The sequence below is a fragment of the Ascaphus truei genome, chromosome 6 (genome assembly GCF_040206685.1).
Source record: "Ascaphus truei isolate aAscTru1 chromosome 6, aAscTru1.hap1, whole genome shotgun sequence".
Taxonomy (NCBI): domain Eukaryota; kingdom Metazoa; phylum Chordata; class Amphibia; order Anura; family Ascaphidae; genus Ascaphus; species Ascaphus truei.
Window position 1 is genome coordinate 123,251,785 of NC_134488.1, and position 17,839 is coordinate 123,269,623.

The 17,839-nt window shown below is 46.6% G+C and overlaps 1 protein-coding gene across 1 annotated transcript in view; it reads left to right on the forward strand.

Annotated features, from left to right (window-relative positions):
- Window positions 1-16,080, forward strand: part of LOC142498154 (uncharacterized) — a 29,148-nt gene extending 13,068 nt beyond the window's left edge. The window contains exons 4-8 of the mRNA XM_075606663.1: window positions 1,975-2,238; window positions 4,557-4,637; window positions 6,588-6,687; window positions 6,779-6,814; window positions 10,410-16,080. Coding sequence (XP_075462778.1) covers window positions 1,975-2,238; window positions 4,557-4,637; window positions 6,588-6,687; window positions 6,779-6,814; window positions 10,410-10,599 — 671 coding nt within the window. The 3' untranslated portion in view covers window positions 10,600-16,080. The remainder of the gene's footprint in view (window positions 1-1,974; window positions 2,239-4,556; window positions 4,638-6,587; window positions 6,688-6,778; window positions 6,815-10,409) is intronic.
- Window positions 16,081-17,839: the final 1,759 nt, after the last annotated feature.

A 17,839-nucleotide genomic window follows, 5' to 3' on the forward strand; every position in this document is an offset into this window, starting at 1 on the left:
AAGGCAGGGACAGAGCAGGAAACAGTGAGGCGGCCATTAGTAGTTCGCGCATGCGCAGGAGAAGCGCGCACGCGGCCCCAATGCTGTAGCAGCCTCCTGGGAACTACAACTCCCAGGAGGCATAGGGAGACAGGCACCAGGTGCCTCCTAGGAGCCAATAGGGCTGGAGGATTCTCAGCCCGGGAGAATAGATACATTTCCCGGGCTTTGGTCACGTCAGTTGGAGCAGCGGAGCTGAAGGGGAAGGAAGGATGCAGGGAGTGAGTGCAGCTCCTGCATCCAGATAGGTACCCACACTCCAGGTAGGCCCCAACTCCCCACCAGGGTAGTGGGTAATTGATAAGGGACGGCCCTAGATAGGGAAGGTCACCCTTAGGTGTATGAGTGTTGCAGTTGGACGCTGCATGTACTGAGTGCAGTGTGTGTGCAGCGTGTGTTACTGTCTGCAGGCTGACTCTGTGAGAGCTGTGTGTCTGCTGCAGGCTGGTAGTACTAGCGAGTTAGGAGCTAGTGGTTAGTGAGGATTAGGGACTTGGGTAGCTAAGGGAGTGGGGTAGGTTATTAACCCCGCAGGCCCTAGGAGTTTCCCCCAAGTCACCTCAGGTTGCGGTTGAACAGGGACAGGCCCTAGGTTAGGGTTCCTGTCACTTTAGGGTTAGTTAGGGATAGATAGGGATAGCGGCGGTTGCTGTTCCCGTGATGCGGTTGGTGTGGCCGTGATTCGGTTGTGTTCCCGTGAAGCGGTGGGACCCTCGTTGGGGTTCCTGGAGAATATCACCTGGATAGGATCAGACGGATGCATCGCACGTCTGACCCTTTGAGAAGAGTGTTGCAGGCCCGAGCATCGGAGTGCTCGGAAGGTATTCCAATATATGTGCACCAACAGGCCTAATAGATTAATTAGTGACTGCGCAGTCACCCACGATCTCCGTAGGAGTACGGGACAATAGGTGGGGATTACCGGACACTGGGTGGGAACACCAGACACCGAGGCAGAAGGTGATATGGTTAAAGCATAAGGTTATGATGTTGTGTAATGTCTTATATGTGTGTTAGTAAAGTGTTTGTTCATTCAGTAAACCTGTTATTCATAATACTGGTGTATGAGGTTTCTGAGTGGGTTCCTATGTTAGGGTAATTCTACATTTCCATAGAATCCTACATAGGTGGAGGCGCTGAAAGAAGATCCGTTCCAGAGGATTCACCCCAGGCTCTCATTAGTGGAGGCTCAGACCTCCTGTGAGCCTGCAGGTATACGCACCACACCGGTAACACCACATGTTCTACTCACCCACACTATATATGAGATTGGGTGGGGTGGAATACCCGTTACACATGCATATCTCCCTCGGGGGAGGGGGGTGTTACATATGTATATATAAAATAATAACATCTCTGTATACAAGCATTGTGTGAGCGATGGATAGGGTGACCAGTCGTCCCGTTTTTTTCTGGGCTGTCCCGGGTGACGGCCCGTCCCGGAAATGTCCCTGGTCCCGTGCGCGGGGGCAGTGTGATGAGTATGCGGCGGACGTGAGTATTTTTCTTTCAATAGCAGGATGCCGGGGGGCGGGGCTTTAGAGTAGAAGCAGGGGATTGGTTGGAGGTCAGAGCATGCCGGGGGTGGGGCTTAGTACTTAGTACCGGGGGGGGGGGGAGGTTCTAAGTCTGTAAAAAGCAGTAAGAGGGATTCCTCCTTTAATATGAATTCAAAGCATTTCTTCTTTGCAGTGTCCTGCAGTGTGCCCCCTGCATGTTCACTATAAGAAAACGGTAACACTAAGATGTCCTTCATTACTAACCTCTACATTACATTGCGTGATTGCTCCGCTGATCCCACACACTAGCTTCAAATGTCAACCCCAGAAAATGTAGGTAGACGTTACGATGAAACGCTGATGGTGATGAGAGAATAGACGTATGACGTTTGGTTTGCATTTCCCACTCATACAATCGTTCTGTTTCTCCCCTCAGCTCAGACCTTTTGTAGGTTCTCTGCAACAGTTTCAGGCCTTCCTGTTATCTTTAAGAAATTTAACCAAGAAGTGATCGGTACGCTCCATAAAACTGTGTTCTGCCCAGAAAAGGCTTACATTTTTCCTGGTTGCCAAGTTTGTTTCCAGAATGAGACCGTGCTGAATGGGTTTTGCAATATAACTAACGGCGAGATCACGTTTTTCATAGAAGATGGAGGAGTGAGACAATATACTCAGAAAGACATCATACTGAATCATGCAGGTACGGGGTTAACCTGGGGGCTGGGTGAGTGCTGCCTTTGAATTGTGCCATCTCCAGCGGGATAGCGTAATTAAGGGATGGGATCAAAGATACTCTGCCTTGTATACATACAATATGTTAGTTAAAGCAGCAAGTGTAGGAATACTCTAGAGCTGGACAATGAAGACCACTAGAACAGTATGTGAAGGCGCTGCCTATTAAAGCAGCAATCCAAGCCTTTTTTTGTTCTTCATTTTTTTTAAATACAGGCTTGAAGCAGAGGGGCTCCGGAGCAGAGGCCTGTTAATTTCGGCTCTGGGGACCCCCTGCTTCCGGAGATATTTACCTATGTAATGGGTGCCAGTAGCCGGTCCGGCTCGCATTCAGAGTTCACATTATAGCGGATTTTCAGCACTCCCGCAGCCTACGGGCCAATAGGAAGCCGCGACGTCACCCGGTGCGGCTCCCTATTGGCCAAAGGGACGCAAGAGCTTTAAACTGCAGAAAACTGCAGGAGATAGTGGTGCCCCATTCAGAGGTAAGTATGGGAGGGAGGGAGGGGGGGGGGAGACAGAAGCCCCTTGTTCTCAAGAGTCTCTGCTGTAAATAAAGACGTTCAAATGTAATTTGGTGCTGATAACAAAAATATAGGTTAGGTTTTATTTGCTATTTAACTCTTTTGCTGAAATGAAAACCCAGATTACTGGGTATTTTGAAGATAGCTCTTAAAGAGTTTTTTGTGCAGTTTTTAAAATATATTGTTCGTAAGGGTACTGCGTGCTCAAAGAGATCCCACAGCCAGGTCAGCTAATCCGGTAGACACAGTCCCATTAAGTACGCCCAAAATATAACGATTTAAACGAAATCCTTTTACCCAGAATTATTGCTGCAAAGAAATGCTGGGCGTTTCTAATTGACTCCATTTCCCCCGTCTTTACAAATTAGCCTTGATTTCTGTAGCACCTGTTTCATCATCAGTTAGATCAGGGGTTCTCATCTCCAGCCTTCAAGATCCTCCCAACGGATCAGGTTATAAGGATATCCCAGCTTCAGCACAGGTGGCTCAATCAGTAGCTCAGTCAAAGGCTGTGCTGAAGCAGGGATATCCTTACAACCTGATCTGTTGGGGGGTCTTGAATGCTGGAGGTGAGCCCCCCTGCCCTATTGTACTGTAAGGAAGCCTTCCAGGAAATATGTCAGCTGCCATCAAAATACTGTAAGTGGAGCTGAAATCTTCCCAGGTCAGCTTCAGGGCACATCGAATAGTCTGGTACACTCATTTCACAGCTTTTATTCAGAATTGGGACGTCTGTGAAAATTGCCCAGAAATTCACCAACGTGTCGTTCGTGCCCTAGTCACAGTCTGCTCAAGTTAAAAGACATTCGTGCAACTTCTTGGGGTGATTTGTAAATCATAGAGATAGATGAGCAGGTGCACTTTTGGCAACTTGTTACCAATGTCCAATATTTAAAATGTGTGTGACTGCTTTGCACATCTCAAACGCTGACTCCCTGTCTACACTAGTCCTCTCTTCAGTATATCGTGAAGCCATCGTGTCTGCTCCATTTAAACTAGTGGGACTCCACCCTTCTCCAGCACCGGGAAGAGGTTTCAAAGCATGTTGAATAGGTTCTTCAGTGAGCAATAACGGGGAATGATTAATACTTGACAGGTCGATGCTCCCAAAAGCATGTCACTTGGACCCAGAGTAATCTCTCGAAGCAGCTCTGACCTCCCCAATACTCACAGGGTAAGAGACTCAACTTAGAAAAAGTGTCCAGTCCGCGCTCTTGCTCTTTAAGAAACTGGAATGGTGGTTCCTCTCTAATCTTTTGCAGCTCTTGATGTTGAAGGTGTCTTCCCCCACCTCCAATGTGGATCCCAGCAGAGAACTCCGACAGCGATACCAAGTCCCAAGAAAAAAAGAGAAAAACACAAAAGCGCACCAAGATTGAGATATAAAGTGTATTACAGACAAATAAAATTAGTAGTATACACTTACATGAATAAAAACTTTAATGGTCCTGATCACGATCGTAACTTCTATGGTGAGGCAACAAATGGGATGAAAGGGGGTGATTTCAATCTCTGGAAACAAGCCCCAAGCAGGGCTTGTTTCCAGAGATTGAAATCACCCCCTTTCATCCCATTTGTTGCCTCACCATAGAAGTTACGATCGTGATCAGGACCATTAAAGTTTTTATTCATGTAAGTGTATACTACTAATTTTATTTGTCTGTAATACACTTTATATCTCAATCTTGGTGCGCTTTTGTGTTTTTCTCTTTTTTTCTTAAGAGACTCAACTGTTATTAAAAATATCCCTTTCTTATTTCAGGATGTAACAAGTCGGCATTGGAGGAAACGTCTACAAATTCTACACCACCGAAGGCTTATAATGGGACTTCCTCTCTACCAGGTCTTAATATACAATACTTGGGGGGTTTTCAGCCTGTCATGTAGGGTTGTGTTAAAGGGACGATGAATGCCGAGATAAAGCCTGTCACCTCTAGGGTTGGGTAACACAGATAATAGGTGTGTGTGTGGGTGTGTGTAAAAATATTACTTGTGAGCACATTCTTAGGCAGGTCTGCAACCCTGCTGTTCGCCATTATCGCCCAGCATATAGTGCTTCCACTGCAGCAAGGGATTCTGGGAAATGACATGCAAATGAGCACATAGTGCTACCTTTTGTCTTAAAGCCATTATTACATGGCGCCCTTAAGCCCGGTCACGTGACGCGAGACATTTACAGTACAAGCATAGGAGATACCGGCACCCCATAACGGGGCCTGAAAACAATGCAGTTCTGCTCCGGAGACCTCATGCTACATTACACAAGTAATAACATTTCAATGTTAAAATATTTAAATTTACGGCGATTTTTTCAGCAGGTCTCTCTGCAGCAGATACAACTCACTGGGGGAGCCCTTTTCGGAGGGCAGGTCCTAACGCCGCAGGTCCTAACGCCGCCGGCAACTCGCCATGTTTGCAAATGTTGCTCTCACTGGTATTCGGGCCTTTCTGCACACCGTGAGAGCAACACGGCGAAAAAATGCCGAGTTCAAAACCCTGCCGATATTTTCTATCGGACTTTACTGCATGAGGCCCAATATTGGCATTACGATGGCTTCAATGGGTGGTGGTGATGTAGCAGGGTGGGAGAAATGCAGATAAAGAAAATATAAACATTTAAAGAAAAGAAAAACTGTCGCATTTCACAAGAAGATGTTGTGCAGAATTGCCATGATATGCCAGGGAGCAGGAAGGTGACAGCCTGCTTGGAATACAGTCTTATAGGAGTCATTCTTGCCATAATTGTAAATATATATATATATTTAAGCCGCTATTAAATATATTCTGGGCTATTTCATTTACATTACATTGACCGCTTCAGCCATTTTGGACGCAGGGTTGTTGGGGGTTTGTTTGTGTGTGAATCAGGGTGTGACGTCATGGGCACGCCTACCCGTGCGCGTCAGAGCCACGCCCATCTGCCGCTCACAGCACTGAACTCTATACACACCAAACGTGCGTTTCACGTGCACGAGCTGTGGCACTGGCGAGCGCGCATGCAAGGACGCGGCTACTATAAAACCAGCCTGATGTTGCAGAGCTAAACCGATTGGCAAAGGGCAGGAGAACATGTCACTTCCAAGACAAGGATAGAACTTGTCACATGAAGGACAGCGGAATAAGAACCAGATAAGCATGCAAACGTCATCGCTTTACCTCCCTGTGCCTCATATTCAATGTGTCTGTATTGTTGTTTTTTTTTTTTTTTTTAATTAAAAAGGACCAAAATAGATAATATACATGGTGCAAAATGATACTAAAATATGTCTCGTGCAGCTTTTCTACTGATAAGTGAAGCTTCCTGTGTCCGAGTCACCAAGGAATTTATAGACACAATAAACCCAGAGCCCTTCATATCTTCCATACTAAGGCTACGGCCCCAGTGCCTGCGCTGAACGCGCGCCTGCCAGGCTGGGAGCGCGTGCAGCCGAGTTCCCCGGGGAGTGACGGGGGGCGCAATGACATCACCCGGCAGGTTCACCCTTATTGGCTGAACCGCCGGCGGGCGTGGCCTAGCGCTCCGTCGCTACTACTAATCGCAATTTTCCTGACTGCAGGAAAATGCACCGCGTGGCGCAGCGGCCGCCCCTCGCAGCGGGCACGGCCCCATGGAGGGGCGGCTTTTGTCCCCGCAGCGCCAGCTATGAGCCAGCAGGGACCAAGCCTAAATGTAGTCATATACAGATACAGTAAGCAGTCTTTGCCCATCACACAGTCACACCGTGCTGGACTGCAGGTTTAATTATCCAGGTAAATAGACTGTTACTAAATAAAACATTTTTTTGTATTTCAGAATATCTTACTCGTGCATCAAATGCAAGAAATCGTAACTATTCCGGCCTGTGTGCCATTCCATTTCTGATTGTCCTGATTGTTCTGTACTTCTATAAGAGGTAAGAACCAAAGTTCGGTGTGGGGTGCTGCTTCTTTAACTCAGCACTATGGTTTCAAATTCATTTGATTAACAATTGTTTTGTTTTTTAGGAACCCAGGAAATGCGCAACAAAGCCCCGATGAGCCGTGAGTATTGTAAAACAAAGGATCCAACTAATCACACTGCAGATATTATCAAATACTTGTCTGTGTTTTCACACCTCTAAACTTATGAGATTATTCATTATAAAAAGCACTCGGTTAAAAGAATATTATGGGCGTCTCTGGGGAAAAGGTCTGTGGGCCGTAGCTCATTGTGGAGGTTGATATGTTCCATATCCATGTTCCCAACGGGCTCCAGGTCAGTCCCAGACAGGTTTTGTTGTCATCTGCTTCTGCCAGCAAGTTAGAACTGGAAGCAGCTGTGTATTATGGAGTCACCATCAATATTAATAGAAAAAGCTTCAATCAGTTGAATGAAGGGGCTGTAGCCCTTTGGGATATATGGAGACAAGTGACAAGGGTACGATGCACCTCAATATATATATGCAGTGCTTGACAAATCACCCAAAAATCTAGTCGGTGAACAAAAAAAAATCTACTAGCCACCTAGCCCCGCCCACCAGCCCCACCCCTAGTCCCGCCCCCCAGCCCCACCCATAGTCCCACCACTAGCCCCGCTTAAAAAAATTAAAGCTGCTGTTCACACTGCCGCTTTTAAAAAATATATATAATTTTTCCCATTCAATATGTGCATCAATACAATCTGCACACTGACAAGCTTGAACTGCTGCTTTAAATAAATAGTGTGTGAGACAGAGAGAGAGTGAATGTGTGAGACAGAGAGAGAGTGAGTGTGTGAGACAGAGAGAAGGTGAGTGTGTGAGACAGAGAGAGGGTGAGTGTGTGAGACAGAGAGAGGGTGAGTGTGTGAGACAGAGAGAAAGTGTGTGACAGAGAGAAAGTGTGTGAGACAGAGAGAGAGTGAGACAGAGAGAGAGTGAGACAGAGAGAGTGAGACAGAGAGAGTGAGACAGAGAGAGTGAGACAGAGAGAGTGAGACAGAGAGAGAGTGAGACAGAGAGAGAGTGAGACAGAGAGAGAGTGAGACAGAGAGAGAGTGAGACAGAGAGAGAGTGAGACAGAGAGCGAGTGAGACAGAGAGCGAGTGAGACAGAGAGCGAGTGAGACAGAGAGCGTGAGAGGCCGAGAGGGTGAGAGGCCGAGAGAGTGAGAGGCCGAGAGAGTGAGAGACAGAGAGAGACAGACAGCGGGAGAGAGAATGTGACAGTGTGTGACAGTGAGAGAGTGACTGTGAGAGAGAGACTGTGACAGTGAGAGAGAGTGAGAGAGACTGTGAGTGTGAGAGAGAGAGAGACAGATGGTGTGACAGAGTGTGAGAGTGAGAGACTGTGACAGTGTGAGAGAGACGGCGGGTGGGTGGGTGGGTGACTGACTGACGGTGTGACTGACTGACGGTGTGACTGACTAACTGAAGAGGTGACTGACTGACTGGGTGACTGACTGACTGATGGGGTGACTGACTGACTAACTGAAGAGGTGACTGACTGAGTGAGTGACTGGGTGGGTGACTGACTGACTGACTGTGTGACTGACTGACTGACTGGGTTGACTGACTGGGTGGGTGACTGACTGGGTTGGTGACTGACTGACTGGGTGACTGACTGGCTGGGTGGATGGGTGACGTTTGACTGACTGGGTGGGTGAATGACTGGGTGGGGGGGTGGGTGGGTGACTGACTGGGTGGGTGGGTGACTGACTGGATGACTGACTGGGTGGGTGGGTGACTGAAGTGGTGGGTGACTGATGGGGTGGGTGACAGGGTGACTGACTGGGTGGGTGATTTACTGACTAGGTGGGTGACTGACTGGGTGGGTGACTGGGTCGGAGCCTTGGTGGGTGAGTATTGACTAGGTGGGTGAGTGACTGAGTGAGTGAGAGAGTGAGTGACAGACCTTGTGGGTGACTAACTGGGCCCTTCCCCAGCAGAAGTACAAATACATTTCTTTCTATATATGTATGCACTCTGTTCTCATTCCCCTGCACACTGCACTGTGTTCATCACACATATCCCTTGCATACAAACGCACCCAGGGACACTGCTCAGATCTCGTTGGTACAGTACAAGGATAATCCCTTGTTCACCTTGTGCCTCCCTGCACTAGTAGTGATACTAACAGCGCGCTCTCATCTGTGCAGCCGCTCTCTGCCAGCGCTGAGTTATGCCGTGCAAGCGTTCCCTCCGATCCCTGGCTCTACACCTCAGTGTGCCTCTGTTTGCACTGGAATCTACAACTCCGGCTTCCCTTCCTATCCAGAGCACCATGCCACAGCAGCACCTCCTACCCATCTGGGCTGCTTTGTAACCAGCTCTCCAGGACGCTTGATTGGCAGGCAGCAGCGGGGATGCGTTTTCCATAACCTGTTTCATTGCCTCACTTTGCACCGCGCAGGTTATACCTGCACCTTGCAACTGTACCAGGGCAGAAGGGGAGGTTCTAGCCCATATCTTTAAGGTCTCTGCCCGCTCACCCTAAGCTGCTTCCTTCCAGTGCTCTAGCTCCTTGATGCCGCGTGACGTCGCGCAGCGTCCCGTTGGCACGGCATCGGGTCGTCATTTGACACCGCGCTGTCATTTTCAATGCAGAGGAGGCGGAAAATCCCGGTAGACACTGAACCACGCCACCGCAGCACCCCACCAGCGGTTAAAATGTGGTCGCCCCTGGCGACCATGCGACTGCATTTTTCGACCACTGTATATATGTCTGTATGTATTTAGCGGTGTTTCTCCCACCCTCTAGGAGATTTACCCTGCTACCAGGTGTGTAGTGCTTGTACCTGCTGGTTTACAGGATACTGAGGTGTCCGCCGATGGTAGTGGGGACATCAGAACAGGAATCTGGGGTAGATGGTGGTTGTTTCTCACGTTGGTGTCAGCGCCTCCATCTCTTGCAGGCTCCAGAGATGTGGAGGCAATCCCTGCAGGAGAACTCACTGATACTCCCCCTGATTGATTGCACTCACGAGGCAGGAGTATAGTTTATAACAGCAACTTCTTTATTCTCTCACAGCATATAACAGCATACATTGGATATACAGTTTACTCTCTAGGCCTCCAGCCCACGGATTGTCCCTGGACTCACACCCCCAGCCATGGGCACCAAGATCGGTCCTAGATCTTCTCTGACTCCCTGTTAGAGTCAGAGGTATCAGTCCCACTCCCCTAGGGGAGGGGATAGAAGGTGGCCAGAGCCCTGCGCACACTCTTCTAGGATATGTCTCTCTCAAGGGAGAGACAGAACTGCCTCAATTTGGGTCTGCAGCCCCTTAAGTACCGAGGGGGAGGGTCCAAGGTCTGAGCCCCTTATTGGGCAAAAGACAAACCTTAGCCCACCTCCTCCCCTGTCACTCAAAAGAGCTGCTTGATGGTGGGGAAAACCCTGCACTGATACCAGGACTTACATGTCAGGCATGGCTACATATATATATATTTGCATCTATTCACCTGAAATGTCCTAATGTTTATACAATTCTTTTTGCACCATATGCACAATTGAGGATGATGGTTCCAAGTCTACAGTTTAAGTCTAGTATACTGTAATTATATAATATGCTATGAGTTGCTTTTTTATACTGAATGGGTGAATACTTGTGAGAGAGGGGCTGAGGTGTAGCACAATTTAGCCCCTGTAGGAATATAACTTTGTTTTTATCTCTCTAGCATACATCTAGGAGAGGGGTATTCAGCGGTTCCTGCAGCCACAAGCACTGGTAATGAGAACACTGGGGAACAGGAACTTCCGCGGGAGAAAGCTTCAGGAGAACACAACGGAGATGTCCTTCATGAGGTGGTGTGTGTGCACCCATCGGAAGGGGAAAATGCAGTGGATGTGGCCGAGACCCATTACTGACAAGAGAAGAAAGCTTTAAAAAAAAAAGTTAAAAATCACATGACCCCGACAGACGGAGAGAGCTCCACTTCCATTTTAATCCAGCCCAAGTGCTCTATTAGAGCAGTCTGCCCGTTCAGCCCCTGGAAAACGAGCATTTGACTATAACGTTCCCGTTACATCATCAGCGCCTCTGGCGTACCAAGGCACATGATGTACCAGGTACGTTATAAGGCAACGTAAAGGTTAATTTTGTCCTTTGTTTTTATTGTAGCTGCACTTCGGACGTATCTGCATGAATAGTTTAGATATTTGGGAGCTTTAACGTGCTATTTCCATTTGTAAAAGGCCCTTTTCATTTATCGTTTTTCCTTTTAAAGAGCAAAACACGACCTGCCTAATTCCTGGTACAGTGTTTTTCAACCAGGGTTCCCAGTATGTATGAAAGTCACATAGAACAAACTGATAAGTGGATTGTCAGGCTCTACAGAGATGTGACATGTTTACTGCAAAGGTAATTCCCCCTTTATGCACACAGAGTCCCTTCTTCTTCTGTAACTTTATTGAAGAACAACAGCAACAAAGGGGGGATGGGGAGGCTGTAATAGGTAGCAATGGTTCAGGGAAATGTAAATTATAATAACTTTACCAGGAGTTGAGATCACTGACTGCTCCTGAAGGCTGCTAGTGGGAAGAGGAAGTATGCTTGCCTGTTCAAGCAGGAAATTTGGCCAGGAGAAACCATACAGCCAGGGGTTCTGGGACATACCAACAGGATCCTGTGCAGTAGTTGCTAGGCTAGGCAACAGGCAGACAGGGAGGGAAAGTAGTTACGTTTGTTACGGGTGTAGCCATGTGTAAAATTGGTGTAGAGATCTCTCTCATGCTAGCAGTAATCCTGGTAAGAAGGCAGGGTTGCCAGTATCTATCATGGAGGTTTGCCCTCAAACCCTGGTGAAGTGTCATATGTAGCAAAGGAAGTGACAGCATGTTTTGTGTCCACTGTTAGTGACACAGAGGTGGGTCTTTTCTGGAGGTTATATATTGCACAGGACTGTCTAAAGTTAGTGCAGTTCTAGAAGAAGTGAGTTCAAGCTCATCCTAAGAGTGTGCTGCAGTACAGTCTGACTGTCAAGGGTAAGCTGATTACACACTGTGTCCAGGGCTCTGGCACAGCTGGTGGTCTCCCTGCGGGGAGAGGTGGACAGCCAAACTAATTAAAGGGAGAGGAGGAACCTTCTGCATGGAGTACCTCCACGAAATGTGCGGCTAAGTGTCGGCCGCTGTGATGGGCAGTCTGCCAGAAAAGATGTCATTAATGATGCCCTTGTTCAAGATACCTTTCCTGTGTGAGTCTGGAGTTATTCCCCAGGAAGGTGCACCAAGGAGTTCCCCGTCAGATACTCCTCCCTGCTGCTGTAGGGATCCTGATGGGGTGGAGGCGCTGTACCGAATGTGAGTAGGACTCAGAACACTACCTCAGACGCCTGTCATGGTGATATCCCCACTAACACCCAGCGGGAGACTCAGGAGTCCTGTAAGACAGCAGGTGCACAACAACACACATACATGTAATTGGGAGCAGATTACACCCACAGGGGCCAATATGAGATTGGGTAGGGGTCTGACCGTTACACGGGAGACAGGTGCTTTTAACACCAAAACCTACAGGGATCACGATCACCAAGCACAGGACAAAGTAATTGAATAAACAGGGTTTATTCTGGCATAACCAGCAACTACACAAAATACACAATATCATATACACTCACCAAACTGGGAACCTGGGGGAAGTCTCTAGCCTCACTAGGTGGAGGGACCTGCTTCAAATAGGTTTACCTTTTCCGCTTCTTCTCCAGGTATCCAAAGTGCTATTTCCACAATAGCAACTTTGAATCTGCCGCCAGCTTCACTCCGTCAGCTCCGTGGGATCACTCTCGGAATCTCACTAACACCCGGCTCTGAATCAGTTACCGGGTCCGAGCCCCACAAGCACTGTTTCTCCTGGGCAGTTTTCAATTCCCCGCTCTCCAGGCCTGGAGTCGCAAGCCAGCGAGCTTTTGCTGTTAGCTTGCCGGTACGCGCTGTGATTGGCTGCCGCTCCTGCTCAATGTTAAAGATAGATCAGGGGAGCTATGTAAGGAGTCAGCACTCACAGCGTAACTACATCTTGCAGGGCTGACATTTTATTCTCATCACATAACAATACTGATTCTCTAAACTGGGGGAGTTGCTACACGGGGAATAAAGTGTTTTACAGACAATATACATATACATAAGTGTTTTACATTCCCTCCCCAGACATTAAAGACATGTGCCAGGTGGCAAACTTGCGCATGTCCATTGGCAATATCAGATTTCCCGCTGACCCGGCTTTTCTAGCCGGCTTGGCTCTGATTGGCTGCGGGGAAAGTTCCCACGCAATGATTGGCTGCTGAGTTTCATGAATGAAACTCAGAATACGTACGAGCCAATGAGATTTGAGATCTTCAGGAATAAGAGCACGGCGGACTTTTCAAAGTTGCTCTTGTGCGAAGAACAGAGCAACCGGCTTCAATTTCAAGCCAGAAAAGCCTGCCTGCCAGAGACTAAGTCCCGATTTTAGCGGCCAAGTTCTCAAAATCGAACGTAGTGGATGCGGCTGGGATTTGTAGCCGATTTGAGTTCCGTGTGATTTGGGATAACTCGCGGTCAAGAAAGTCCAAGTTCTCAGAAGAAAAACGAGCGGTGGCGTGTGGAACTTCACGCTAATTTGGGAACCAGGAGATTCCGGGTTAAGTCTCGGTCAGGGTAAAACTCTTATTTAGAGTTCCCTGCACCTAGGAAAGTCTAGTTTTCAACCCCAGACCCCCAGTAAGTGTGTCTTTTTGTCTGTATTTTGTGTTCCATTGTGTGTAAGCGAATTTGTGCAAATAATCTTCAGTTTATTTCATTACCTTGTTTTGCTCAGTGAATGATCCCGGTTCAAAAGGTGTAAATTGCCTGGTCTTCCATGACAGGGGTAGAGGAGTGTATAGCCTTATTAGAGACTATATTATAGTGTAAGTAATATGGGACTCAATGAGAAGTCAGGGGAGAAGCAGAGACATATTTAGGAGAGAATGAAGCGATTCTAGCAGTGTTTTTAGGATAAGTTTGTAGGGGGACAGGTGAGAGTCATGAAGGCCGGACAGTAGAATGTTACAGAAGTCAATAAGGGAGAGGATGAGGGCACATGTTCCAGTTTTAGCAGCGACAGCGTAAATGGCGGATATTCTCATTGTTAATAAACAAATATTGATTGGCAACCCACTGTTATTTTTATATATTTATTAAAAGTAAGTTGAGAATCCATTTTAACACTAAACATTAACTTAAAATTGTGCTTCACCAAACTGGCACAAACTACAGCAGAATATTTGTCAGAGAAAAAAAAAACCCCATTGAAAGCAAGGTGTCTCTTCCTAGCTGGTAAAGACATTTTACAGTAATATTGTCTGAGAAACACCAAAGGGTGTTTGTGTCGTGTATACAGAGTTCTTTGAAGTCCTTTGATTGGTCTTAATATAAATGTGCTTCCATGACGTTAGGAAATTATACGGGTATTTTATTCAGATGAATTTTGCAGAAGTCACATCTAAGAACAGACTGACACAGACAGTGTATGTGGTACTGAAGAGAGCTCGTATATTCAGATGAAATGTCAGAAGAACAGACTGCCTTATTATGTACTGTATGTGGTATTGAAGAAAGCTCATACAGTATATGCAATTTCCCTAAAGGTACAATGAGGTATAGAGAGCTTAGCATACAACAAATGGCATGTTTTTTCAGGACCAATCAGGGCAGCGAAAGGCCTAGGTCCCAGAGCTAAAAGAGCTTGTCTTCAATAAACGCCAAGTATGTGTATAAAAGGCTTTGGAACATATTCTAGTAGCTCCTAAAGTGCACAAGTGGAGTGGCAGGCTTTGTAAGCCTTTATTGAATGTCCAAACCGTGTCTAAACCACTTTTTAGAAGCAGTTTCACTCTGCCTCTGACAATCCAATCCATTTGTCAAAAAAAGCCTCCAACTCACATTTTTTTGCCCTCAGCTGCAATTTCCTTAGCTCCGTTATACAAACCGCTTCTAAAAACTCATTAATTTTTTTAACATCACTTAAAGGGGGGCGAGATTGGGAATGTGAGATACATCTACAGCAGGAAATATGGGTTTGGCCAAGAGAGCGAAATCCATAATGTAAGTCAGACTGGGGATGGAGTTAGAACCACTTCAGGTCATTCCGCTTCTAACGCAAATGCAGTCCGGTCTGGCTGTTAAACTGCGGGGTGTGTCACTTTTTTTTAGCTGCGGTTTAGAAGAAGTGATTTGCGATAGAGAATAGGGTTTTATCTCACATTTCATTAAGCAGCTTCTACACATGCCAAACCGTGCAGCTTGGTAATAACTTCAGAGCTACTGGAATAACCCCCAAAGTCTATCTACCCGTATGTGCGATGTGAATACGTTATGCTTCTGCAGAGTTGTCAGATATTACATGTGCATGTCTCAAGTTATTATGTTTAATTATATAACTTGGTTTTCCTTTTGCTTAAATCAGTTATAAATTACTTGTACTATTTTTTTTTTGGGGGGGGGGGGGTGGAAGATTTATTGTCCTATCAATAAAAATGGCCTGATTCCCGTTATGTTTCCCAGGATGCAATCAACACAGGTCTCTTGTCACACATCTGGTGGTCCTGTCCAGTTCTTGTCCCACTATAGAGGCAGGTCTTTGCCCTTCTAAGGATAGACTCAACCCTGGCCTCAGCCCCCTGGCAAGCCCTGATTGGGTAATCCAGGTGGCCTCCCTAGGTATCCTATAAACTGGTATCCCACATTCTTCTTGCAGCGAGATGCTGTATAGACGCATGTTGGAACAAACAAAGGTGCCCGACCTAAATACCATAAAGCTGAGGATCTGACATATATTAAGAATGTGCAAAGTGGTAAGATTCAAGGGCACACTGCACTTTCAGTTGAAGTGATATTTAAATTAGATATTTAAATTAAATATGTATTAAATTATTATTCAAAAAAGCTTTTTTGCATTGTTAGATATATTAACAATGGAAAAAATAACGGCATATTAACAATGGAAAAAATAACGGCCTATCTGAGAGACAAGTCTCCTAAGTTTACCCAAATCTGGGAGTCCTGGCTGTCGCAGGAGGGCAGATCTGGATGTGTCCCGCATCGGGCTGTGAAGGCCTTCCCGTGCAGGGTGGAGATTCAGGAGGACGTCCTGCTCTCCCAAATTGGCACTAAGTCCGGGTGCGGGGGGTGGGGGTGTAGGGTGGCCCTTGGGGGTTTGACCCTTATCCCCTCCATCCCCCCCAACCACCCTTACTTCTAGTCTCTATCCCCTTCTTGACATTTCCAGTTGGCTATCAGTTTGTCTACGTTTAGGTTAAGATTGTGTTAATACTTCTGTACAACTGTTGTCACTCCCAGTATTGTTTTTCCCTTTTTTTTTTCTTTCTGTACCCCATAAAGTTTGACAAATAAACAGTTGAAAAAATAATAAAAGTTGCTATGAGTGCAAAAACCTGCATTTCATTCATTCTATGTGCATCATATAGAAAGGGCTTATGACAGTACTTGTTTTGTTACTTAAGTTTTTATTAATCATTTTTCAGAATTTAGGGAAGGGGATACATAAAAAAGAAAAGGGTGGGGGGACGGCATTGATACATATAATCTGGTAAAATCACAATTGGGGAGGAATTAGGGGAAAAGGGTGGGTAGGTGACTGAGTGACTGGGAGGGTAGGGTGGTTGACTGAGTGAATTGGTGGGTGACCTCAACTGAGTAGGTAGGTGACTGAGTGACTGGGTGGGTGTCTGAGTGACGGCGTGGGTGGGTGACTGAGTGACTTGACTGGGTGGGTGACACTTTACTGACTAACTGGCTGATTGCCTGGGTGGGTGACTGACTGACTGGGTGAGTGGCTGACTGGGTGGGTGACTGACTGCCCTGGGTGGGTGCTGGTGGGTGGGTGTCTGGGAGGGTGGGTGCCTTGCCTGGGTGGGTGGGTGACTGAATGCCTGGGTGTGTGTGGGTGACTGACTGCCTTTTGAGTGACTTGACTGGGTGGGTGGAGGGTGACTGAGTGACTGGGTGGGTGGTGAGTGACTGGGTGGGTGGCTTGACTGAGTGACTGGATGGGTGGGTGACTCAATGACTGGGTGGGTGGGTGACTGCCTGGGTGGGTGGGTGAGTGTCATGAAAGAACAGAACGTTTATATAATAACCAGGCCAGATTGAACAAGATTAGGATATAGTAAACTGAATGAGTTTATTTCTTATGAGCAGAACAGACAATACATCAAGCAAATAACATTACAGAAATATTTACACTTACTGGGGTTGGATAATGAGATATTCAGTCGAATAGCAGCTCATTTAGTTGTTACAGTCACGACAAGCACAGGAATAAGGGGTGCAAGCAATTATATAGATGCAGGACCCCATTCCTAACATGGCAGTTCAGTTATTGGTGAACAATTACCTTGTCCCAATCACAGGTTGACAGGTAACGCGAGAAGCAGGGTTTACTCAGCCCCTCATTAATATACCCCTCCCCTGGTTCTACTTGGCCAGCCCATTTATAAAAATGTATGACAATAGGCCTGGGTGCCATTATGTCTAGTAAAATGGTTATTGGGCAGAGACTGTTTCTGTGGGGGTGTTACATTTAACAGGTCACACTGGTTAGCGTCCACCCGTGATACTTGGCTGCATATGCAACGAGGACGAGTCACCTCCATTGATGTACAGGTCTTTCTCACCTCTGGCTGACTTCTCTACAGGGGACCGTACATCAAAAAACCTTTCAAGGAACTTCCTTTGATTGTATAATTACATATCAAAGCTGTCATTTGGCAAGCTTTCAAACCTATATCCAAACTTCTAGGGAAACCAGAGATAACTCATAACTATATTTCCCATGTAGTAAATCAGATTAACAATATGTATGCGACATGTGTTCTTGGCCAGAGTAAAACATATCCAAATTTCACCTTTCTAGCATAAACACATGCGGAGATATGATTCTATGGGGTTTACATGATAACAAATACACGGTTAACCCCTATCTCCACAATGACTCGCCTCGATTGCCTCATAAACACATCAGAGGGCTCACGTAACTCGCACTGCCTTTCTGAATACAAATATGGCATAACCTATTACATGGTGAAATCATAATTTCTATTAGTATGAAGGGGTTAACAATCCCTGG